Below are 26,858 nucleotides of genomic sequence, written 5' to 3' on the forward strand. Positions count from 1 at the left end.
ACTTCCCAGAGGAGGAAAGGTGAGATATTACCACACTGCTGCTGAAAAAAACACAGTGTCAGGAAAAACACGGAATACACATGCCTCACTTAACCCACCGGAGCCTGAACGAAACCTGAGCATGGGAGCCGCCCTCAGGTTGCACCTCATGGGAACACGCGCACACACACACACGCACACACACACGGACACACACACACCATATGGTAGATTTACCATCTATCAGAAACAATTAAACGTAACAGGGAGTGAACATTCTGAAATTTATAATCACTTGTTATCTCTTTCACAATAAGAAGGTGTTCACACCTCCCTCTGAACCAAAACAGCAAGTTTAAAATCATTTGAAAACCTACTGAACCACTGTCTACTGAACCACTGACTACTGAACCACTGACTACTGAACCATAATCTACTGAACCATAATCTACTGAACCGCTGACTACTAAACCACTGTCTACTGAACCACTGACTACTGAACCACTGACTACTGAACCACTGTCTACTGAACCATAATCTACTGAACCACTGTCTACTGAACCACTGTCTACTGAACCACTGTATACTGAACCACTGTCTACTGAACCATAATCTACTGAACCACTGTCTACTGAACCACTGTCTACTGAACCACTGTATCCTGAACCATAATCTACTGCACCGCTGACTACTGAACCATAATCTACTGAACCATAATCTACTGAACCACTGTCTACTGAACCACTGTCTACTGAACCACTGTCTACTGAACCATAATCTACTGAACCACTGTCTACTGAACCACTGTCTACTGAACCACTGTCTACTGAACCACTGACTACTGAACCACTGACTACTGAACCACTGTCTACTGAACCACTGTCTACTGAACCACTGTCTACTGAACCATAATCTACTGAACCACTGACTACTGAACCACTGTCTACTGAACCACTGTCTACTGAACCATAATCTACTGAACCACTGTCTACTGAACCACTGTCTACTGAACCACTGTCTACTGAACCACTGACTACTGAACCACTGACTACTGAACCATAATCTACTGAACCATAATCTACTGAACCGCTGACTACTGAACCACTGTCTACTGAACCACTGTCTACTGAACCACTGACTACTGAACCACTGTCTACTGAACCATAATCTACTGAACCACTGTCTACTGAACCACTGTCTACTGAACCACTGTATACTGAACCATAATCTACTGAACCACTGTATACTGAACCATAATCTACTGAACCACTGTCTACTGAACCACTGTCTACTGAACCACTGTATCCTGAACCATAATCTACTGCACCGCTGACTACTGAACCATAATCTACTGAACCATAATCTACTGAACCACTGTCTACTGAACCACTGTCTACTGAACCACTGTCTACTGAACCATAATCTACTGAACCACTGTCTACTGAACCACTGTCTACTGAACCACTGTCTACTGAACCATAATCTACTGAACCACTGACTACTGAACCACTGTCTACTGAACCACTGTCTACTGAACCACTGTCTACTGAACCACTGTATCCTGAACCATAATCTACTGCACCGCTGACTACTGAACCATAATCTACTGAACCATAATCTACTGAACCACTGTCTACTGAACCACTGTCTACTGAACCATAATCTACTGAACCACTGTCTACTGAACCACTGTCTACTGAACCACTGTCTACTGAACCATAATCTACTGAACCACTGACTACTGAACCACTGTATACTGAACCATAATCTACTGAACCACTGTCTACTGAACCACTGTCTACTGAACCACTGTATCCTGAACCACTGTATACTGAACCATAATCTACTGAACCACTGTATACTGAACCATAATCTACTGAACCACTGTCTACTGAACCACTGTCTACTGAACCACTGTATCCTGAACCACTGTATACTGAACCATAATCTACTGAACCACTGTATACTGAACCATAATCTACTGCACCGCTGACTACTGAACCATAATCTACTGGTCTGTCTGCAGGGTGAAAACACTTTTCTAGATGGTTAAAATTTCAGACCAATTACAGGAAGTTGAGGCAGGCTATCCTCAACAACAAACAAATAAACAAAGCAGAGGAACAGTAAATGGTGTTGTGCTGAAATGTGATTGCCCTTGGTGTTTAAGCAGGCCATGCAGCAGTATGGACACAAGCCCATATGTCTGTTATTCAGTATGTACTGTAACTGTAGATTTACCCTTATTTATAAACAAAAAAAATAAAAGGAATCCGAGGAGAATCTGTTACACTCATTCTATTGCATGATACGCATGCTCATGAGGGGAAGGTGAATTTTGGAAGAGATGCAGAATTGTGCACAACAGCTGGTAAAGCAACTCGCCAAACAGTCCAACAAACCAATTAATGTAAAATATAGGGTCCAGCCATGGAGGTGATGCCAACAGGATGTAATAAAGTTGTTTAGTGATGTCAGTCACTAAACTGCAGTGTGAAACCAAAGCTAACCGGACTATCTGTACAGAACACAATGTAACAAACACATGAAGGTTGATGGGGTAATCTGATGTGGACTTTTAAAATCATCTCCACCTAAAACCGATCTAAAAAGCCATAACTCTGAAGTTTTAATGTACAGTTTTAAATTGGTTCTCTAATACTAACACACCACTGATACTAGATCTAAATGTAGTATGAAATAAGGGATGATTATGATCACATTAAACACATATCAAGCAGGGGAAACCTGAACTCGAGATGTCTCTTCCTGAACAGAAACCCAAACAAGACTCACCATGGCGTCCCGTATATCCTGAAGCCCTTGACAGTGACGTCCGAGTCCTGCAGGTAAAGACAGTTCGTGAGGAGAGACTGAACATTGTCAAAGTCCTCCGGTTTCAGCTTGGAGACGGAGGGGAAGCGATAATAATCCTGCTTCACCAGCTCTGACATGAAGTCCTTATCAAATGTCAACTCATGGTTCCCCGCAATGACCACCTTAAACTCGTACGGCAAACTCCCTGCAGAAACACACACACACACAAACACACACACACAAATATTATCAACATTAAAATCCAAAATAAAGTTTCATTAACGTTTATATTGAGAATGCTGAGAATAGTGAGAATGCAAAGAAAATGCCAATTCATTTCTTAGATTTCGTTCCACAAAAATTGTGATAAGGGCAATCATAGGACTAGTAATGGGGTAAAAACACTATATCATTTAATATAAAGGGCAACAGGAGATTATTGGGGCAACAGGTTATTGGGGCAGAACTCTGGGGTTGATTTTTTTTTAGTTCTCTGCATATTAACTGAGGACAAGCTTAATATCTGTTTATGTGGACATGTGGTTTTCCCTTATGTCTCAATTCTGATTCAAGATTTTAGCCACTACAGCTAATCAAGCTGCAGCGGCAACAGGTTTTGAGATTTTAGAGCAACATTTGCTGCTTTTCCAAGAAAAGTTGAGCATTTCTTAACAAGACAATGCAAAACCGTATGCTGCAAGTGAGTACTGGCCTGTCTGCACTAGATAATATGTGGAACATTTTAAAACAAAAAACATACACAACAATAACACATGAGACTCTGCCTCTCTATAATGTTCTGTTTATACCCAGTCATGTTTGTTAGTTGCAGGTCTGAAGTTGGTCAAACAAAACATAAATACACAGAGTTTATATTGCCTGCAATCAAATAAAAGGTAAAGTAAATGTAACAAACTCTGCACTTTTGTATTTGCATTTCTCACACTGTATATATTTTTAGATTATTTCGAGATCATAATAAAATACATTTTAAAATTTGTTGTTTTCTTGTTTGGTAAGGGAGAACAAAGAACTGGCATAGGGATCTTACACTGTGTCCTTGCCTGTGTTAATGTTGTGCCTCTTGAACCTGCACTCACAGTGCTAATTTAAATAATCAAAGTCATTAGATGTTCAGTGTTAATGTAACAATAATAGTGTTAATTTAACACTGGTAAATTTGCTGTGTACAAACACTGCACTTAATCCTAGCACTTTAAACCGGACATTCACACTAGCTGGGATGGTCACCTTACTGCCTGTGTTAGCATGGTTGCTAAATCTCAGTTTGTGTAAAGTTAGTTATTTCAGAGATTAATGTATTTTTTTTAAATAAGGGGTTTGTGGCAGTTTGTAACCTGCATGGCCGTGTGGGAAGATTTAATTTCACTGTGTTGTTTGAGTGTTCTGACTAAACCTCTAGAGCCCAGTCTAAGTCAAGACCAGTCAGTCAAACTGGTGGCAAGTCAGAGTCAAGGCTTTTAGTAGCTGCGTTTGAGTTAAGGCAGAGATCGGAAGCGGGTGAGACAGAGACCAGAATATTGTTTCTCATCATATAAAAACAAAAAAGAGAGAAAGGAAAAGAAAAAAAGCAACTGAATTGTGTATTCATTTTCATTTTTTATAGTATTGGAGTATTGGACCAGTTTGTGACCATATACAAGCTTGCTGTGGGTTAGTTGTACTGTGTGAGAGAGTGTTCTCCAAAGCTGGAAAGGTTATTTCGAAAAAAATAACCTCCAAGTCCAAGTACAGTGGAAAAAATATTACTTATTAATAAAAATGAATAACATCACAAGCACCTCTGTAGTTTTAGCCAGCAAGTGGGTTTTGTGTGCACATGAAGCCTCAAGAAATTAACGCTTTAGAAAGCCTTAAAGTTTTAAAAGGCCTTGATGCTTATCGGAGCTCTCAATGCTGCACAATCTGTGTTCTGTGACTGTGTTTTGTATCTGTTGTTATGATATGTGCTGCTAATTGGTGTTGTAAAGTGCACTTGATGCTACCTGTTGTCTGGCATCTGTAATGCCTGTACATATTAAATACATATTAAATACATAACTTAAACTCACATGTTTCTTATTTCATTATTTTACTAAATTCATCTAACCTTTGAAGAAAACACAAGAAATGACTTAGTAAACAAAAGTGTTGAAAAAAACAGAATATGTTTTATATTTTAGATTCTTTAGAGTAGCATCTCTTTCTTAAGCCCTATCCGGACAGGATTAATCTCTCAGAGGGAACTGGGGTAATTTTCTCTTTTATGGGGGTTTTTATCCTCTGTGATTTTATTCCCATCCAGAACAATCATGTATGTGTTTACAGGCTGAATTTCCTACTGTTTTTAGTCCTGTTAAGAGTCACATCTCTTTTGTTTTGCTCCGTTCAGCACTGTGAGATCCCCCTAGTGTCTATTCCACCATTTTACTGACACACAGCCGAGGAGCTGAGAAACATACACAGACATACACATACTCAGACCCCTGTATGTTTTATTCTGTGTACTCCTGAACATCACTGGATCCTCTGAATCACGAGATCGTTTAAGAGTCGTAATGAGAAAAATGCTAACTTTAAGCTAATGCTACAGCAGAGTGAACTGACCTCCCAGTGCAGCTGCAGAGATTAGCAGGGGACTGTTTTCTGTGCAACACCAGAGAACTCCAGCCGTAAGTTAGGAGCATTTTACACACAGCTGATCCAACTAATGAACTAACTGCCCTTACTGAGGAGAGCTGAGAGTGATACAGCATAAAATCACTAAAACAGGTCAGTGATACTCCTGAACCAGCTGTACCACGATTAACATTGGTTTAAATTGGTGTTTCTGGTTGGTTGTCGCCTCAGTGAGGGCAGGTAGTTAGTTCAACATCACGCTGCTCAACATCACGCCGCTCAACATCACACCGCTCAACATCACACCGCTTAACAACACACCGCTCAACATCACGCTGCTCAACATCACGCCGCTCAACATCATGCCGCTTAACATCACGCCGCTCAACAACACGCCGCTCAACATCACGCTGCTCAACATCACGCCGCTCAACATCATGCCGCTTAACATCACGCCGCTCAACAACACGCCGCTCAACATCACGCCGCTCAACATCACGCCGCTCAACATCACGCTGCTCAACATCACGCCGCTCAACATCATGCCGCTTAACATCACGCCGCTCAACAACACGCCGCTCAACATCACGCTGCTCAACATCACGCTGCTCAACATCACGCTGCTCAACAACACACTGCTCAACATCACACCGCCCAACATCACGCCGCCCAACATCACGCCGCTCAACATCACGCCGCTTAACATCACGCCGCTCAACATCACGCCGCTCAACATCACGCCGCCCAACATCACGCCGCCCAACATCACGCCGCTCAACATCACGCCGCTCAACATCACGCCGCTCAACATCACGCCGCTCAACATCACGCCGCTTAACATCACGCCGCTCAACATCACGCCGCTTAACATCACGCCGCTCAACATCACGCCGCTCAACATCACGCCGCTCAACATCACGCCGCTCAACATCACGCCGCTCAACATCACGCTTTGAAATTAAAGCTAGGTTAGCTAGTTATAACTAATACATTAAAGCTAGGTTGGCTTAGTACACCACACTAAGCAAAAGCCCAAGCCCATTAATTCCCGCAATTTTTCAAGGTAACGCTCCTCTGCTTTTTTGATTAGCTTACTGCGGTAAGGAATCTTGCATTTGCTCTTCGCACGGTCCATTTATTTTGGATGTGTGTCCTAAAACATGGTGGGTGCTACCCAGCATGCAACGCACCATTATGTAGTTGCTCACACTCTATACTTTAGCTCAGCTAACACTAACTGACTACTTTAGCCCAGATTAAGCTAACTGGCTTCTTTAGCTCAGCTCAGCTAACCCTAACTGATTACTTTGGGTCAGCTAACGCTAACAGGGCTACTTAATCTCAGCTAATGCTAACCGGTAACGCATTTTTTGGTGCTGAAATGTGTAATTAGTGCGTAAATGACAGCTGATTAGATTAGAGTGGGGTATTGTAATGCACATGTCAGGTGTGGCGGCTGTAACGATAAATAGATTCTGTTGCATCTTTTTGTCTTACGGTGCATTTACACTGCTCCGTCGCATCAACACACATGAGAGACTGGTTAACATTTATTTACAATATTGAAAAAAAAACCTTTAGTTGGGTCTGATCTCAGTAATAGTGACGGAGGCACGGCTGTTGTCAGGAGTGTGTTAGTTCAGGGGAGCGTGTCGAGAGACGGTCTGAGTAACGGTGTGTATTCTACAGATCCAGCAGATCCAGATCAGGATGGTGAAACACTGCAGCGCTCTTTTAACATTCCTTTTATCCACGCTCAGTCTGCGCTGGGTGACAGGAGACTGGCGCCGCTCAGTCGTTTCGCTCTGTTCCAGCAATGCCAGGTGCCAGCTGCCCAATGCCAGCACCCTAGACCCCCTGGCACCATGCACGAGTATGCGGTGCCAGGGGGTCTAGAGCGCTGACACTAGGCAGCTGGCACAGCTACAGTGAGGCGAGCTGGACCAGTGTCTGTCACAATGCAATCAGCAGCGCCTTGATAAATCTCAGCAAAATCATTCTCTTTATTTTAAACATCAGAAAAAAAATCTTTCAAAATAAAAGTCTTTAAGCGGAAGGTCTTCTGATTCTCTTCTGAGCGACGTTCAGCTGCATCGAATTAAAGCAGTATATATAATGTACAGTTATGTGATATAAAGAATAACAGAAGGGCCTGTATATATAATCATACATCATTTACACTGTACAGATACTGGATTTATTCAATACTTTTTTCTTTTTTTTATGCTTGACCAGGAACCACACTCTGAACTAAGACAGACTAAACACACACACACACACACAGGGAGGGGGTGGGTTGCCTATTTTATCATATGCCTAAATATGACATAAAGAAAAAAATCCACATTGTGATATTACAATATTCTTAAAAGAATGAAAGTCTTTTTTGTATTTTTTGCTATTTACTGTTTTTACCTATAACCAAGCATTATTCAGACTTTTGTGGTAGATTTTTGTTGTAACATTATTTTATTTTATTTTATTTTTATTTTTTGTTTTGTTTTTTATTTATTGTCAGTTATTTATTGTCATTTTTTAGAAAATCAGTTACTGCTTAAGAAAAGACAATTGTTTACTAACAGCAGAGTTATTGCAGAGTTACTGGTCTGAATACCATTTTTTGGGTTCCAGAGATTTGGCACCGATCAAAAGCTAATTTCTGAAGCTTTGTTGGGACAGAGAGAATGTTAGAAGTTACAGCTGTTCTATAATATAAATCATTTTATAATGAGGCAGGGAGACAGACAGACAGACAGACAAATATATTTGCTCACCCGTCCAAATCACTCCAATTACTTCCATGGCAACATGAGTATTAAATCAAATGTAATGTAAATACAAATGTTTTTGCAAAGCTCTTTGGGGCAATAGTGTGGCAAGAAGATGTCTGGCATCTAGGTTTGTGTCTACAATTTTTTCAATAGGAATAAGCTGGTCTTCTAAACATCTCCATAGTTCCATCATCAATTGTTAAATGTTAGTGTTTAAGACCCAAGACTTAAAGTTTCTGATTTATACTTTTTTTTTTATCTCCCCGTAATGTTAGCTAGCTTTCACCAACCTTAGTTCTCTCCCCGGTAACGTAGCTAACTCGCCACTAACGTTAGTATGTTAGCTCTCCGATAACCTTAATTCTCATTGCTAACATTACTATGTTAGCTTGCTCGCTGCTAATGTTAGCTAGCTCTCCGCCAATCTTAGTTCTCTCCTTGGTAACGTAGATAACTTGCCAATAATGTTATGTTAGCATCTTAGCTAGCTTGCCGCTAATGTTACTATGTTAGCTAGCTCTCCACTAGTAGCGTAGCTAGCTAACTTACTGCTAACATTAGTATGTTAACTAGCTCACCGCTATCGATAGCTAGCTCTCCATTTACCTTAGTTCTCTCCCTGGTAATTTTAGCTAAAGTTAGCATGTGTTTTCCCGCCGGCATTGAGCACACCGCCTGAAAATGTAATACCTACAACAAATTTACAGTAAATTTAAGACAATCTAAGACCTTAATTACTCAGATTTTAATTTAAGACATTTTAAGACTTTTCGTTCTCTTGTTTGTTCTCTCTGTTCATACTGTCTGTTTGTTCTGTCTGTTCGTTCTCTCCGTTCTTTTGCTCTTCATTTTTTCTGTTCATCCTCTTTTTTTTGTCTAGTTTGTTCTTTCCGTTCGTTTTCTCTTTTTTTGTTTTCTCTGTTTACTCTCTCTGTTTTTTCTCTTGTTTGTTCTCACTGTTCTTTTTCTCTTTTTGTTTTTTCTGTTCATTCTCTCTGTTCGTTCTGTCTGATCGTTCTCTCTGTTCTTTTGCTCTTCATTTTTTCTGTTCATTCTCTGTTTTCTGTTGTTTGTTCTCACTGTTCGTTTTCTCTGTTTACTCTCTCTGTTCATTCTCTCTGTTTTTTCTCTTGTTTATTCTTTGTTTGTTTTCTCTAGTCTTTCTCTCTGTTCGTTTTTGATCCTGAGCTCCTCAGATGGACCTGCTGCTGGTGAATCAAACCCCTGAAGGACTGTCTGAAGGATCCTGAGTGTTGGTTCAGCCACAGTAAAGCATTAACACACATACAGCCTACCTTAATCCTAACACTACAGAATCTTCTCAGAACAGAAAACAATGAATTAAACAGGAAAAACTAAAGCCTTTTTAAGCTGCCTGTGGAAGAAGAAACGACTAAAGACAACAAGGAAAGCTAATTACCACAAGAAAAGGAAGCAAGGGCTCCTCTTAAGACATTACAGTTAATAACAAAACACTTTAACTAAGAGGGAAAACACAAAGAAACAAAGACATGTTTTAATTGCAGATTCTCTCGCTCCAGAAAAATGACGTTACAGCTTTAAATAGGACCTGTGTGAAACGCCTGTCCATTAAAAAGCCACAACCAGCAGCACAGACTAATCCTGGTCTTTATCTTTACTGTCAGATAAGGCTCCAACTGATGATCATTTTGTTAGTTGACTAATCTGTTGATTATTTTTCTGATCAGTCAATAAGTCAATAAATATTTCTGCCTGCCCTTCATCTCTGCTTCCTGTTCCTTAAATTCACTGTCACTTCAGAAATATAAAAAAGTTAAATGTGGGATTTAAATGTCTGTTCTGATATTTACTAAGTAAACTTGTAATATCTGCTGTGTTTGTCACTTTTGGTGACCAATTACAAAATAACCCTTAATCGACACTGAACTTAAAAACTGGACACTGAAAAAATATTATATCAACTAATCACTGCAGCCCTACTGTCAGAATAAAACTCTTAACTCCACTCCTGATGTAATTCTGGGTGTGAGCTCCTCTGCACCATGCAGCACTGAGAAGCAGCAGCCAATCGGAATTTGAGAGAGTGCACCCTAAACAGGTTTTCATTAGGATGAACATGTCCCTCCTGGCAGTGGCTCTACTGCAGGTGATCTACCAGATCCACTTAACCAGGATTTCAACTCATTTTCAGTGTTCTTTTTTATTTAATTAAACTAAAATATAGAATAATAAATTGATGGAGAATGCTATTATTTTAAATGTATTTAGGGTAAATAGCTTAAATAGTTTAAATATGTGCTGAAATTAGTACAATTTACAAAACAATTATAGTAATGCAATAAAACGTAAATAAATGATGCAATTAAATAGTTTAATTAGATATTAATTCAGGCTGAAAAAGGAAGCGTGTGTGTGTGTGGTCAGTTGTGCTGCTGTAGGTGGTCATTAAAGATCTTTACCTAACCAGTCGTTGAACTTCTTGACCTCTGAGGGCAGGCCGAGCTCAGTGAAGTCTCCTGTGTGGAGCAGGACGTCCCCGTACGGCATCTGCACGCCATCTGTCCGAGAGTGTGTGTCCGACACGCAGACGAACCGTGTGTGGCCGCTGGGCTTTGGAGTGTCGTATGGAATGGGATCCACCCTAAAAAAAATCAGAAAGAGAACATTTCAATAACATAATGGTGCTATAGACGGTTTATAGAAGACTGCAATCATTTTACTGACATCAGTGCAGAGACGCACCAATAATGAACATTTAAGACTTAACCTGAAACCGGACTAAATAAAAACACCCCTCACTCCACACTGGATTAATGTTCATTGCTTTTAAAAAGTTTTCATTGCATTAATTATAAATTTCTAAAGAAATATAATTTAATCAAAAACAATAATTTATTTTATCTCTTTCTGGGACAATATATCGTCTAAACAACAGTAGTTATCGTGACTACTAGATGATGAGCTTGTTTTTAACCAAGACCCTGTTTACCCCTGGTTCCTTTACGGGGGTAGGATCTGGACTGTGTGCTCATAAGATTTAACCACATGTATTTACCAGGACTGACAAATGAATGTGTTAATTCACATTAATTAATTACAGATAAAATAATTATATAAGTAAAGAAAAAAAAGAATTGCCTTCATTGGTGCCGACTGGCTCAGTGCTACACTCACTGTCCTGTCTTTAAGGGTAAACAGCAGAGGGACAGATTATAATTTTGGCCTAAAAATGCTGGTATTGTAATGTCTAAAATAGATGTCTAAAATAAAGAGGTGTGGAATTGTCTATGTGAGTTATTCACCCATTCATTTGCTCCTCAGCTAAAATTAATTTGAATTGTACAGTTTAAAATACCTTCTTAGCAAAAAAAGTGATGGATGCGATTAATTTAGATACATTTATCAAAGAGCATGTAATTAATTCGATTTTTTATGGCAGCAATAGTGTTTATACTAAAATGAATATTAAGTTAGCTATCCTGAAATCTGAGTGCTGTGTGAATGGAATATGCAGACATTGGCCTCAACTGGGTTACAGCTGGTAAGCTGCAATGCTAACAGGCAGCTGGTTAGCTGCAATGCTAACGGTATTGGTAGTTGAATAATCTGTCCATTTTTTAATTCGATTATTATTTTATTAGTCAATGATTGTATCTGCCGTGCCCTCAATTTCTGCTTGCTGTTGGTATGGCTTCTGTTTCTAGCTTTTCTATCACTTTTAAACGATAGAAACAGCTGAACATGGGATTAAAATGCCCCTCATAGTTCCACTGTCTTTTTAATGTGGAAAGTGCTGCTGCTACTTAGTGAGGAAATGTGTAATCTGTTGTGTTTAAGCATTTTTAGAAATGTAGGACGAGTTGAGTATAAACTGTATGAGTGTTTCCAGTACTTTGTTTAGTGCCACAAGTTAACAATTAATCGCCAATGAACATTTGTCAAAAAAAATGTAATATCGACATTGACGATTACACTGACTAAACGTTAGGGGTGTGACGAGATCTCGAGAAGGCGCTTTGCGGCGCAGTAAAACACACCGCTCCTCACGCGGGATTGAACCCGTGTTGTCAGGGTCGCAGTCCTGCTGCTCCGGCTGTTGAATTGGGACGTGTCCGTGAAAAATTGGCCTTTATAAAGAGATAGGGAGCCCGAGAACAGGCGGAAAAACGAGAACGGGCAAAAACTAAAGTCACGCAGAGCGCGACAGAGAGACTGTATGAGGAATGTACACAAAATCTGACCAGAGAGGAATTTATTATTATTATTATATATATTTTTCATCATTCAGTTCAAACAACCTTGGCCTGTCGAAATTTTCTCTAACTGGAACATACTAAATTTTAATTAAATACTCCTGGCGTAGAAGATGCTTCTGCTACTTTTAAGTTGTATGTCTGGCTGCATTTTGGCTCCAGTGGAAACAATAAACGGTAACAGAGTGACCAACAAGATACAAACCATATATAAATACTGTAAGTAAATCCTACACCTGACTGTTTCATAGACAGCTGTACTAATCCCTTAGCTCTGTACTGTATTTAAAAACATGTTCTGTCTCTGTTTCACTTCAAGCATAGTCTTAATATGACTGGTTGTGGTTCTGCACTTATTGTTTGCACTATATAAGACCTAGAAAAGTTTTATTTTTATTTTTTATTCTTATTTCTATTTCTTAAGCAATACGACCTAAAGCTCATTAATCATTGCTTAATATACATAATTTATAATTTAATATATTAATTAGGGATGCACCAAATTAACACTGATAGTGTTCAGTAACAGTGTTCAGTAGATCAACCTAGTAATTTAAAGGGCAATCAGTTGCCTTAACCAATAAACAGAAGAGAGAGAGAGAGAGAGAGAGAGAGAGAGAGAATGTATCTGTCTGTTTGTGTGTGTGTGTGTGTTTGTGTGTGTTTGTGTTTGTGTGTGTTCCTGTGTTCACTTGATGTTTTTACTGCATTTCAAATCAATATAAAATATAATTTTTATATTTCATTTTTTCCTTCATTTTCTGTGCAGGTGGTCCATTTTAGATAATACTCTCTGCCACACACACACACACACACACACACACACACACACATACAAACACACACTGCCAGCAGATGTCCTGTTTTTTACACAAATTCTTCTTTTGAACCAGTTCTTTTTAAAGACTCAGTCAAACTGAATGAAGAGTGAAGCTGAATTGTTTGATGGGAGTTCTGGGGGAATGAGATTTATTAAACTGGAGAGAAAATAATTTAAATGCACTCAATATCAAAATTTCACCATGTATTACTGCATACCATCATATACTAGCAAATAATACACTATATGTTATCCTACCGACAATTCATATTTACATGTTTCTTGTTCAGGGTTTCAGATTACCTGATTTATTTGTTTACAATAGTCTCTTCATTTTATGTGTGTAAACGTTTTTATTTTTAAACTCACTTTCCCTCTCTTGCTTTCTTTCTCTTTCTTTTTCTCTCTCTTCCCCCTCTTTCTCCACCTCTCTTATATTCTCTCTATCCCTCTCTCATACTTACCATCTCTCTCCCCCTTCCTCACTGTCTCTCTCTTTCTTTCTCTCTTTCTCTCTTTCTTTCTCACTCTCAGATTTTTTTCCACATTTATTCTGAATGTTTTTCAGATTTTTTATTCTGTGTCTCTTTTAGCAGGTTTTTCCCCCTCTGTGCTGCTGCTTATCACGCCGTCCCCTTTAATGGAACTGTGTGTAAGTGTGTGAGTGTATAAGAGTGTGTGTGTGTGTATGAGAGTGTGTGTGTGTATGAGAGTGTGTGTGTGTGTGTGTGTGTGTAGCTGTAAGTGTTAATTAGAGCCAGAGCTCTTCTCTTAGACTGACAGCGGCTTCACTAATGAAATAATGGTGGAATAATAGTGAAGCTGGAAGTGCTGCTTTTATTGCGTGTTTCTGACTTTAATTACACACACACACACACACACAAGCACACACACTCTCTCGCTCACTCTCTCTCTCTGTCTGCTTTTCTTTTCACTTCCTTTCAGACGTGGAGAGATTCACCCCCCCACCCCTCATCTTTCAGAGATAAATAAAATAAAAGGATGTCCGGAAAAAAGAAGTGTGATTTTCTTAAATACGAAAATAGGCTCTTTCTTTCTCTCTCTCTCTCTCTCTCTCTCTCTCTCTCTCTCTGCCTGTATGTCTATGTGTAATAAAGGCCTGCAACTCTGCAACGCTGCCTGTGGTTTCTGCTTTGTGTTAAAAGATGCTTTTAGTGTAAACAGTCGGGTATAAGGTGAGTAACACCCAAATCTCTATTTAGGATTTACCTGCAGAACAGTGCTGTTTTCACTGATTTGTTCTTTTTAATTTGTCATTTTTTATTTATTTTTTTCTAAATTTCTCACCCCCTTACTAACAATGCTCACCACACTATGAGGGTTAAGTCCATTACATGCCTCCTTCAATACATGTAAAGTCTCAGCCTCTTTTCTAAAGGCTAAAGGCGCTTTCACACTGCACGCAGTAGCCACACCGCAGTACGCTGACCCCCACTGGATTCAGTTGTTTCTCCAACAGCAGAGCGTCATCAGCAGCACAACTCAAACACAACTGACCAGCATCCAACAGAGCGGCATACCGCTGGAAATGTGAAAGCTTTACAGTTTAACAGATGCCTGTGCTAAACTACATTACAATAGAAATAATGAGGGAAGAGCAAGACCAATTATACTCTCTCGGACTCCAGCTGCTGATGGCAAACAACATGATCCAGGATTTGAAACCAGGCATGGCTAATGGTGGAAATCTCCAGGCACCTTACAATTCGATTGGATTATAATTTAGAGTCTGTGATGCGATTAAAAAAACATTATCAAGCAAAGTTAAAGTAAAATAAATGATACTGGACATATATAATCTGTATCTAGTAGATATTTAATGGGAAATGAGAACAGTGTTAAAAACAGTAAAAAAAATAAATAAAAAATAAAGTAGTACCCTGATGTGATAGTAAGGGGTCTGAGGGTGATATGACATGGTATTTAAGAATATAAAATCGTTCACCATATTCAAAAATGTTGGCGATATTATTGCGTTTGATGTGATGTGGCACACCCCTACCAAACAGTGAGTGTTGTGGTAGGATTTCCAAAAACGTGTGTTAATGACAGACTGTGAGGATGCATTAACATAAATACGTGGGGATATTAACCCTTTAAACCCTGGCCTGTTTTGGTGTGTTTTTTCTCAGTTTTTGTCTTTTACTTTAACTTAACTTTAACTTATTTTTTAATGTATAGAATTTAAATATATTCACATCTAAGATACATTTTCAAAAATGGTTAGACTAAAGTGTTTATGAGTTAAAAGCATAAGAATATTGATGATATATAGTTCATTACATGGTTTATTAATTATTACTTTGACAAAATAAATGGAGAAATAGCATCAGGAGGAGTTATTTATCTTGATAATCAATAATCACACCTCTAGGAAACATGTAGATACTAAAAACCCTGACACTCAGAGCAGCCTATGCCTTTCAGTATTTTAATCAGGACCAATATGACCAATAATATTAAAAAAACTATAGATAACTAGATATTTATTTTCAGCTGCTTATAATAACAACAAATATTATAATAAAGAGTTATTCCACTAAATGATGAGAAAAACACTTTTATTGATGACACTTACACTTATAGACTTTATTAAGTCTAAATGTTTAGTGCAAAAAATGTGCAAGTAAAAAAAAACTATATAAAGTAGTGCGCACACTATACCTAGCTTTAGTTTGAGTAAAGCAGGTGGACACTGTTTTGGGTAATTTACTGATATTATTCGGTTTAAAACATCATATAAATATGTTTGAAACAATAAAGGTAAATAATATTGGTCGGGGAAAAGCAAACTGCACATATTTTTTTTGGGGGAAGGCGATGATGACATCATGAGATTTATTCAGAGACCCGAATGTAAATACATCTGATTATGTGTTTTGAGCAAATAAATATTAATTAGACTTTTAATGGAAGAATTATTTTTTAGGGGTTTTTCTCAATGGATTTCTTCAATATGCAGATTTTTTAGAAAGTGTAAGCTCCACCCTTTCTAAGCGTATATGGTTTATGCTGATGTGTAAATGGATTCCTGAGTAATTATGCTGAGAACAAAAGGTGTTCCGTATGGTTCTAAGGGTTAACTGTGAAAACTGTTTTATTTTGTTTATTATTATGTAGATTTATTAAGGATACATAAATATTTTACATTCTAATTCCACTGACTGAATATACTTAAATATTAGAGGCCCGCTGCACTGTAAAAGGGTGTAACTACATTATGGTATTAGACTGTCATTATATAAGTGTCAAAAAATAAACCTAAAATAACAATATAGCTTATTGTAATTATTTCTGCAGAATATAATTAAGCCCCACCCATCCAGCCTACAGCAGTTTAGCTCTACTGCTGTACCTCAGCGTATTCACAGTCAGATTCAGTGTGATGAAAGCCATACAGTAGAACTCAGAACTGGACCTCAGCTGCTTTAAACTAATAATAAACTGATAATCAGCAGGGCTTTAATTGGTTCCATGTGCTGTACAGTGTGAGGGGTAGAGAGCTGGAGAACAGGCAGAACAGATTCAATCTGATGACTTCCTGCTCTCTGCAGAGATACGCAATCAGACCAGGTCAGAGGTCAGACGTTAAAAAACACTTACTGACCGTGTTTAGAGGATCACAGGCTGGAGAAGCAGAGTGTGTTAATAATTCATACACACTTTCACCTACTCATTTTACTACACTGTTTAAATAGAATTACATAATTATATTAATTTAATTCTGTATGTACAGGTTCACCTTTACTGTGCTCAGATTTTGACTTTTATTTGAACGAACAGATAAATGCATCAAACTCTCCATCAGGTTCCGATATTAACAATAAACTCTATCAACAATAAAACTTTTCAACTTACTGTGGGATGGACCCAAGCATGCATACACCCCTGCCCACGGACACGCTGCAGAGCAACCCGACTTTTAACTCAAAATTGCTTACTTCTCCTCCCCTTTCTCACCAGCGCAAAGCCATGAACAAAAACACAGCGGAAGAGTTAGCTGATCATCAGTACATTTTACATTTCATTTTTAAATCAAGGGAGCAGAGTCTGGAGGAAGAGTGGAGAGACACACAGTCAAACTGCTCAAGGTCTAGTGTGAAGTTTTGGAGAGACATGTCAAGTCAGTGCAGTGTTGTGGATCTGCTGGTGTTGGTCCACTGTGTTATACTAAGTCAGTGCAGTCAACAATAAAATAAATAAACGCTTAAAATAGATCACTCTGTGTTTTAATACATCTATATAATATTTGAGTTTCACATTTTCAACTGAATTACTGAAATAAATAACTTTTTAATGATATTCTATTTTTTTTATATGCACTACTATATAGTAATATTTAAATGTATCACAAAACACTACAATAATTTTAATAATGACATTAAAAATTACTGCACATGATGACATTTAAATGTGACAGGTGGAGGAAGCAGACCCTCATTACAGCTGCTGTCCAGCCAAAATCCACTTGCCAAACCCCCCCAGACCCCCCCTAATGACTAACCCTTCAATACACTGCTCATTTACAGCCTGACCTTTGACCTGTGGGTCAGAGAACATTAACCTGACCACGAGTCAGCAGGAAAAGGTGAAAGGTTAACTCGCATTAACACTATAAACCTAAACGCGCGGCTGACGACCCGTCTGCAAACCACGCCCCCCCCCCCACACACACCAACCTGCTGATCAACTGCATCAGTCCTATTACAGTCCCTCATAATCATCATCATCATCTTTATCATTACATTAATCTATAATCAAACACATGATCAGATGCTCCTTTAAACCTGTGTTTGTTTTTATTGTCTACATTATATTTCTCTTACCAATCAGCCAAAACATTAGAACCTAATATCAATATTATGTGTTTAATATTGTGTTAGCCCACCTCATGCCAATAAAAAGGCCTGGACGTCTAAAGGCATGGATACACAACAGCGTCACACAGTCTGACAGACAGACAGGCTGTAGAGAGGAGCAATGTGTGTGTGTGTGTGTGTGTGTTTGTTTAAATCTATCACTGGGGCTCCAGCTTCTGGCCAATCAAATAATTATCTCACAAATCTAAACACAGCTTTACTCTCCCAGAACAGAGACAGTATTCTGAACCTCACTGCTGTGTGTTTGTGTGTGTGTGTGTGTGAGCTGAAGCAGATTAATATTAAAATACCACATACCAAAGAACAAATAAATCTGGTCTGAAATTAAATATTTATTAGCTATATAAATTGTGCACCTGCTGAGTACAGAAGGTAGATATATTTACAATGAAATATAGATTAAATCTCACGCTAACACTTAATCTCTCAAACTCAATCTCCCTCTCTTTCTCACTGGTTTTTAAAAAAAAATTATATAATAATATAATTAATATAATAATAATAAATAAAAAATTATAATAATGAACAATTGGACTTAAAACCAAAATATTAGGGATGAAACGAATATCTGGCCACAAAAAAAAATCTAAATAACAGAATAATTTATACCAAACAAAGAAATAATAATAATTAAAAAATAGACATGTAGACTATTGAATAAATCAATGTTGAAAAACACAGCAAAATCTATTAAAAAAACTGCAAAAAGATGTATGTCATGTTTTTTTATTTATTTATTTTTTCCATTATCATGTTTCCCTGGTGTATGAGTATGTGTGTGTTTGAGTGAGTGTGTGTGTGTATGTGTGTTTTTGAGTGAGTGTGTGTGTGTATGTGTGTTTTTGAATGAGTGTGTGTGTGTGTGTGTAATTGTGTGTGTTTGAGTGAGTGTGTCTATGTGTGTGTGTGTATGTATGTTTTTGAGTGAGTGTGTGTGTGTGTGTGTGAGTGTGTGTTTGAGTGAATGTGTGTGTGTGTGAGTGTGTGTGTGTGTGTGAGTGTGTGTTTGAGTGAATGTGTGTGTGTGTGAGTGTGTGTGTGTGTGTGTTTGAGTGAGTGTGTGTGTGTGAGTGTGTGTTTTTGAGTGAGTATGTGTGTGTGTGTATGTATATTTTTGAGTGAGTGAGTGTGTGTGTGTGTGTGTGTGAGTGTGTGTTTGAGTGAATGTGTGTGTGTGTGAGTGTGTGTGTGTGTGTGTGAGTGTGTGTTTGAGTGAATGTGTGTGTGTGTGAGTGTGTGTGTGTGTGTTTGAGTGAATGTGTGTGTGTGTGAGTGTGTGTGTGTGAGTGTGTGTTTGAGTGAATGTGTGTGTGTGTGAGTGTGTGTTTGAGTGAATGTGTGTGTGTGTGAGTGTGTGTGTGTGTGTGTGAGTGTGTGTTTGAGTGAATGTGTGTGTGTGTGAGTGTGAGTGTGTGTGTGTTTGAGTGAATGTGTGTGTGTGTGAGTGTGTGTGTGTGAGTGTGTGTTTGAGTGAATGTGTGTGTGTGTGAGTGTGTGTGTGTGTGTGTTTGAGTGAATGTGTGTGTGTGTGAGTGTGTGTGTGTGAGTGTGTGTTTGAGTGAATGTGTGTGTGTGTGAGTGTGTGTTTTTGAGTGAGTATGTGTGTGTGTGTATGTATATTTTTGAGTGAGTGAGTGTGTGAGTGTGTGTGTGTGAGTGTGTGTGTGTGAGTGTGTGTTTGAGTGAATGTGTGTGTGTGTGTGTGTGTGTATGTGTGTTTTTGAATGAGTGTGTGTGTGTGTGAGTAATTGTGTGTGTTTGAGTGAGTGTGTCTATGTGTGTGTGTGTATGTATGTTTTTGAGTGAGTGTGTGTGTTTTTGAGTGAGTGTGTGAGTGTGTGTGTGTGTGTGAGTGTGTGTTTGTGTGAATGTGTGTGTGTGTGTGTGTGAGTGTGTGTGTGTGTGTGTTTGAGTGAATGTGTGTGTGTGTGTGTGTGTGTGTGTGTGTGTGTGTGTGTGAGTGTGTGTTTGAGTGAATGTGTGTGTGTGTGTGTGTGAGTGTGTGTGTGAGAGTGTGTGTGTGTGTGTGTGTGTGTGTGTGTGTGTGTGTGTGTGTGTGTGTGTGAGTGTGTGTTTGAGTGAATGTGTGTGTGTGTGTGTGTGTGTGTGTGTGAGTGTGTGTTTGAGTGAATGTGTGTGTGTGTGTGTGTGTGTGTGTGAGTGTGTGTTTGTGTGAATGTGTGTGTGTGTGTGTGTGTGTGTGTGAGTGTGTGTTTGTGTGAATGTGTGTGTGTGTGTGTGTGTGTGTGTGAGTGTGTGTTTGTGTGAATGTGTGTGTGTGTGTGTGTGACGATGGTAAGAATGGTTTATAGCTGCAGTCTGCTCTGGTGCTGTAATGTTACTGTAGCCGCGGCGCCGTGTTTACTCTGAACCCGTTTCCCACGGTGAAGAGTCTCTCTCTCACCGACCGTATCCCACCACACCAATCAGATTAGAGGAGTAATCCTGTCGTAGGCTGACAAAATAACACACATACAGAACCAGTGTCACACAAGCCCCTTTTTGTTTAAAATACACGCCACAGTCTCTGAGCAGCGCAGCCGAACAGCCAAAAGCCTTTTAAACCACAGCGCCAACACGTCCACATCCATACACCAGCACAGATCCACCAATCAGACCCGGACCCACAGCTGTACCTAACAGAACCGCTCTCTCTGCTGAGAGGACCGCGTTAGCTGTGGTTCAGCGTTTGGGTTTAAAGAACAGGAAACTTGATCAGTAACGGATGTCCTGCACTGGCTCATCGAACCTCAGCGCTCGGATCAAACACGCCACAGCAGATACAGATTAAACACAGGAGCAGAAACAAACACACACACAGAAACACAAACTGCACACACTGAACAGCAGGAAAAACCCAGGAGTGAACTGTCCTGCATTATTTTACCTATTACTTCTATTTCTGACACTTTACAACAAGGGTCGCATTTAACAGAACTTATGAGAGTAATAAACATTGTTAAATGGTTAACTAATCAACTAATTATTAATTGACACTAGTTTTTGAATTGTTAAACATTACTGCGTTGAAATGCTTAAGAATTGTATAAATATAAATAATTGATACATTAATGATAATGTTTTAAAGATTAATAATGTATTAAAAAGTGTCTCTTAATAATTAGTTGAGAAATTCTGTTGTAAGTACTGTTAATTAATGTACCCTTGTTGTAAAGTGTCACCAGGGGTTTTATACTCTTAAAAATCGTTACAAAGCCAGAACTGTGATGCTATACAGAACCATATATAAGAAGTTTTCCACCAATCTGAAGAAAACCAAACCAGCCCAAGAACAATTTAGGAATCCAAACAGTCTGTACTAGCAGACACACTGTTATTTGTGTCCCTTTTTAACCCTTTGTTTAGAGTTTAATTCTAGATGTTGAACTTGCTTAAAAAATATAACACAATTTGTTGCCATTTGTTTTTTTTTAAGTAATGTTTACTGAAAATGTGAGTTAATTAGACTTAAGTTATTTTGAGTTAATTTAAATAATACTTTTTGTCATATAAACTGCTTTGCCTAATAATTTTATTTTGAATTCAGGCAAAATAGATTAAATAGATTTATCTAGTTTTCTTTTTATCCCATATTGAAGTAAAATATTGATTTGAAATTCTAATAGAAGATTAAATGAAGCAAGGAAATGCTATAGAGCGAAAAACCTAACCTACAGCCAATACAGAGTTACAGCAGCTCAGAAAATGAAGCTTGCTCTTCAGTCTACAACATAGAGAGAGACCAGTATTAAATCAGAATATATAAACTATATATTAACCTAGGGAGCGCCTGGGGGAATCGCTACACACTGACAGATTCAACTCAAAAATCTTAATTTGAACGTATGTGTCCAAAAATGTATCAGCGGTGTGAATCTCCTGCAGCATGAGAGGATCCGCTATGGGGTTACTCACATGTGGACGTGGGGGGGCTGGAAGCGGCTCTGGTTGATGTTGTAGTGGGTGAAGGCCTGCGTGGGGTTGGAACTGTACTCGTCCACAGCGATGGTCACTTTGCCCTGTGTCGGCATCCTGTGGGCCATCCTTAATCCAAATCAAACAGCAGAAACCTTACCAGCAGCCTGGAGCCGGACACGCACCCGGCATCCTTCAGAACTGCCACCAGAACCCAAACAGCACCAGAACCTGAACAGGAGAAAACACAAATGAGTAAATAAACAAGACATAAACATGGATTAAATTCATTCAATGAATCATTAGAATCATTAATGATGAACAAATTGACGTGAATCGTCCCAAATACATTTAAAACATAGAATGTATTTAAATGCTTAAATATAATAAACATGCATGCTTACATTCTCATTACACATGTATAACACAATTATTATACAATTATATATACACAAATACTGATAAAACACAGGTTTGCTTTTGTTCCTTATCATAATTGCTGATCTTACTGCGATTACTTATTTATGCATAAACATTTTTCTTTTGATTTAAAGAATACAAAAATATTAATAGGAAAAATATGTTTAGTGTGAAAAAAATTTTCACCCCTCTTTCCTTCTATCAATAATTAATTTTATTCTTAATAACATACATCTATTAATATAGTTATGTTTTTCTTTTACCTAAAACCAAAATCTAGTAATATAAGCTAATAAGATAAAACACTCTGCAGTAGTGTTAACACCCTGTGTGTTCAGTTACTGGCAGTGTGTGTTGTGCCCCCGGTTTGCTGGAGCTTCAGATGGCTAAAAAGGCTTCACACACACAGATATATACACACACACACACACCAACTTACAATGAAAACATTGATGCACTGAATTTTCCACATTCAGGCTAGTGCAAAATTTACAGTTTTGTTTTATTTTTAACATAATTATTTTAATACTTTTTCATGCACACCTCAACCACCCTAACACACTGCAATAAACCCGTATAACCCCAGCCTGTCCTGCACACAGTTCATCTGTGCCTCTGCAGAACCACCCAAACACACGCAGATCACACCTGTTAAACTAATGACACACATCTCAACCAGCTGTACAGCCTATCCTGACTACATCTCGACCCAAACAAACCTGATGCATACAGACTGCTATATACAATAGCTTATTCCAACCATCCTCCTGACCCACTCACACACCTTAACCAACCCAACAAAAATCTACTCCAACCAGCAGCCTGTACTAAACTTAAACTAACGGAAATCCCTGAAATCAAAGAACACTCAATAAACGCTGCTTTTTTTGGATGCATTGCCTCTTTTAATGCTGCTAATGGAAAAAAACCCTTAACCTTTAAACAACCTTTAACATTTAACATTACCTTACAGGCATTGGTTAGTGCTGGTGACACTGAATTAAAGTTTATTTAAAGGACATGAATAGTTAAGTCTCTTATACACTCATAGTTAATACTTATAGGTGCTTAAACTGCTCCCACAAATAATAATATTAATAATAATATTAATAATAATAATAATAATAGGTCTAAAATCGATGTGTATGAATAAATAAATTCTTACATTGGAGATCAGCATTGATTCAATGTATTAAAGATGGAAAAATGAGTTGATACAACATACTTTTGCTATTTGACTGGGAATCTACCCAAAACAAACTCCAACCACCCCAATCTACCCAACATACTCACAACTCTCTCTTACCTACCACTCAGCTCGATAAGCTCTCTGATCAACCCGGCAATCTGCTGCTGCCCAAACTACCCCTGCAGTTACTCACCCCTCAGCAGCACAGCTCCTGCACAGCCGCACACCGCCTCCACCTGAGAGCGTGAGGGGGTCTGTGGGTATATGTACCCCAATAGGCCTTGAGAATAAACACACACAAACACACTCTAAACACCCTGCTTCACAAACCCCTCTCCCTTCCCCTCACACACACACACAAACACACATCTTTACACACCTACACCTACCTGAGCTATGTTCACTACCTACCCAGATATCAAACGTACTGTACTGTTTTTATCTTTGATGGATTCAAACAACATTGATCTTTTACATCAGAGTTCATTTATTTGTGCACATCGATTTTACCTTAATTTAACATAGATTCAATGTTATTTTCACATTTTACCGGTATTATTTGCATCAAACTTTACTTAGGTTACTTATATTTTATATTTTTATACATAGCTTGTGTTATGTTCTTGTAGAGTAGAGAGGGAAATTTGAATAATGCAATTAATATAATCATTATTATTTTTATAATTAATATTGGTTGTGGAAAAAACATTTTTCCTGTAAAAATTAATTCTACATTAAATGAGCGTAGAAGAGTCCCAACCAAGTTTTTACTCCTCTGTGGCATTAATTATATTTTTTATATTTTATAATTATATTTTCACTCCACTATTTGGGTTTTTTTTTTTCAGACCATTTTTTATTTTGATAACAAGCTGATTATTTAAACCCCCACTGCTTTGTCATGATGTTTCTAACAAAAGTTCATAATGTTAAAATGAAAAAAAAACTTTGTTTTAGTAAGCTTACAACAAGAATGTAAGGTTACAGTAAATATATCAACAGCCAAATACATTTTTTTTTTTACATATTCTTACACATATACATTTTTTAATTTATGACCCACTTGTATGCCTCATAGTATTGGGCGTAGAGATGCCTTGTAACAATATGTTAATAATAAAATAAATAAATAAAAACATAAAAATTAGGTATGGTATGAAATTGTGAAATAACCAAAAGACGGTTGGTTTGCTTGAGGGCAATATCATGCCTTCGAGGGTTTAATGAACGTCGATCCAATGTTGATTCAATGTCAGAATTTGCCTGTTGGGCAATGTTAAATGTTAAAGGATGTTTAAATGTTGTTTTTTAACCATCATTAACATTAAAAGATGTAACGTTAGCTAATGTAACTAAATTAAACGTTTATTCAATGTTATTTCTGTATTAGGGTCTGTAACCCAGGTTAACCAGTTTTGGTTATAGCACCCCGCGGCTATGACTCTCTCTGACCTGGGTGAGTGAATGATGTGTGGGCTACATTAATGCTGAGTGAATACAGAACTAAAACAACTTTATTTTAAACTTTAATTTAATATCCGCACTTTAATTTACATAAACTGTGAAAATTAGTAAATTAGTGTTGGGCTTGTTTCTGTGGGGAAACCCGGATCCGCCGCTCGCTGCTGCACTTTGTTGCCGTAGTTAGCCGTTAGCTTTAGCTCCGTATCCGCCGTTGTGTTTATTTATCTCCTCAGAAACGAACACAGGCGACATGAAGCGGCTACACTGAGCCACGCCGCCGCGGACAGGGATCCGCACCGCGGCTGGATCCTTTCACTGATGTAAAAAGGGCTAAACAGGGGGGAAATAAGCGGAGAACTGCGGCGAGGCTTCGCTTACAGGTACAGTTTCCTCTCAGGGAGAAAAGCCCGGGAACCGGGCAGCACTTTCCTGTGTGATAAACCGAAATAAAGCGAAATAAATGTGATATAAAGCTTCACATCGCTTCATAAACATATAAATATTATAATTCTGTAATTATCACTCTCCGCTCAATAAACCAGACAGAGGGGGACAAACACAGGGAGGAGAAATCCAGCGGAGCTCCGCTCACAGGTAAGCGGGAGACGGTGAGTCCTAACCCCGCGAGAACAGCCCGACACGCCTCCATGGGTCTCCGCCGTTCAGGAGCTCCAGCCGTAAGACGGACAGACACCTGTGCCCGCCCCGCGTGCTGGGCTCGTGAGACAGACACCTATGGATGCGTGCAGGGCTCTTCCTGGCGGCGAGGCGCCTGTTTCACGGCTACAGCTCCACGGAGCGCTTGGTCACACCGGCGCCGGCCGTGTCTGGTGCCTCCAAGCTCGGTATGCAGCGCTGCAGCTAGACGCTCCACCACCAGTCAGGTCTGCTGGGACTCTGTGTGAGTGTGTGTGTGTCTGTTAGTGTGTGTGTGTGTGTGTGTGTGAGAGAGAGAGAGAGTGCGTGTGTGTGTGTGTGTGAAGCTCAGAGCACAGAGAGTACCTTTGTGTGCCGGGCAGGACACCGGCCAAAGAGCAGCGGGGCAGGACCCTCGACCCCCCGGGCAGCGACCTCCAGCCTTTCCGCCGCCGCCTCCTGGATCCTCCAAGCGGGCAAACGTCCGAGTTTTTCCCCGGCCAAAGGGGAGAGGCACTCAGGCACTGGGGTCAGAGAGCAGCCGGGAGAGCAGAGACCCGTACCAGCATGGCGGAAAGAGAGAGAGAGAGAGAGAGAGCGTGTGTGTGTGTGTGTTTACCCCTCCCCTCGCACGTGCAGCAGAAGGAAAGAAACCCACTCCAGTAATGAATGCACTACAGCACTGCACTCCACGCACCTTCACACAGGTCCCCTGAAATGCGTAAAGTAATTCATTAATGTTTACACTAACCGCTCCTTCTGATTGGAGGATCAAGAGTCTTGTAAACATTATTTGTAAAATGTGATTTGGTTGCAGCCTTCTGGAGATAAATTATGCTTATTCCTATGGTTTAACAAACTAGTTCTTATTAATAATTCTAATGATTTTTATGTTGCCATGCAAATTGTAGACTGTTGTTCGATGCTTTAAAATTGTTCGTACTTTTACATACTTTTGAAGCTGTAGGACACAGTATTCTGCACTCTATGGCTTTATCTGTAATTTCTTTAAAGAAAAGCCCTATACTTTTAATAGTTACTCAAATGACTAACATGTACTCGCATAAAACAAAATAAAAAAGGAATTGAAAT

The 26,858-nt window shown here is 38.9% G+C and overlaps 1 protein-coding gene across 2 annotated transcripts in view; it reads right to left on the reverse strand.

Annotated features, from left to right (window-relative positions):
- mpped2a (metallophosphoesterase domain containing 2a) overlaps positions 1–26,430 on the reverse strand; it is a 60,346-nt gene extending 33,916 nt beyond the window's left edge. Inside the window, exons 1-5 of one of the 2 annotated variants that reach the window (XM_049465705.1) lie at positions 26,133–26,430; positions 23,860–23,946; positions 22,058–22,288; positions 10,628–10,809; positions 2,776–3,001 (exon numbers count right to left, since the gene is read on the reverse strand). In XM_049465705.1, the coding sequence (XP_049321662.1) occupies positions 2,776–3,001; positions 10,628–10,809; positions 22,058–22,185 (536 nt within the window). In that variant the 5' untranslated portion in view covers positions 22,186–22,288; positions 23,860–23,946; positions 26,133–26,430. The remainder of the gene's footprint in view (positions 1–2,775; positions 3,002–10,627; positions 10,810–22,057; positions 22,289–23,859; positions 23,947–26,132) is intronic. The other variant, XM_049465704.1, reaches the window with a different exon arrangement.
- Positions 26,431–26,858: the final 428 nt, after the last annotated feature.

Source organism: Astyanax mexicanus, chromosome 16 (genome assembly GCF_023375975.1).
Source record: "Astyanax mexicanus isolate ESR-SI-001 chromosome 16, AstMex3_surface, whole genome shotgun sequence".
In the NCBI taxonomy this organism is placed as follows: Eukaryota; Metazoa; Chordata; class Actinopteri; order Characiformes; family Acestrorhamphidae; genus Astyanax; species Astyanax mexicanus.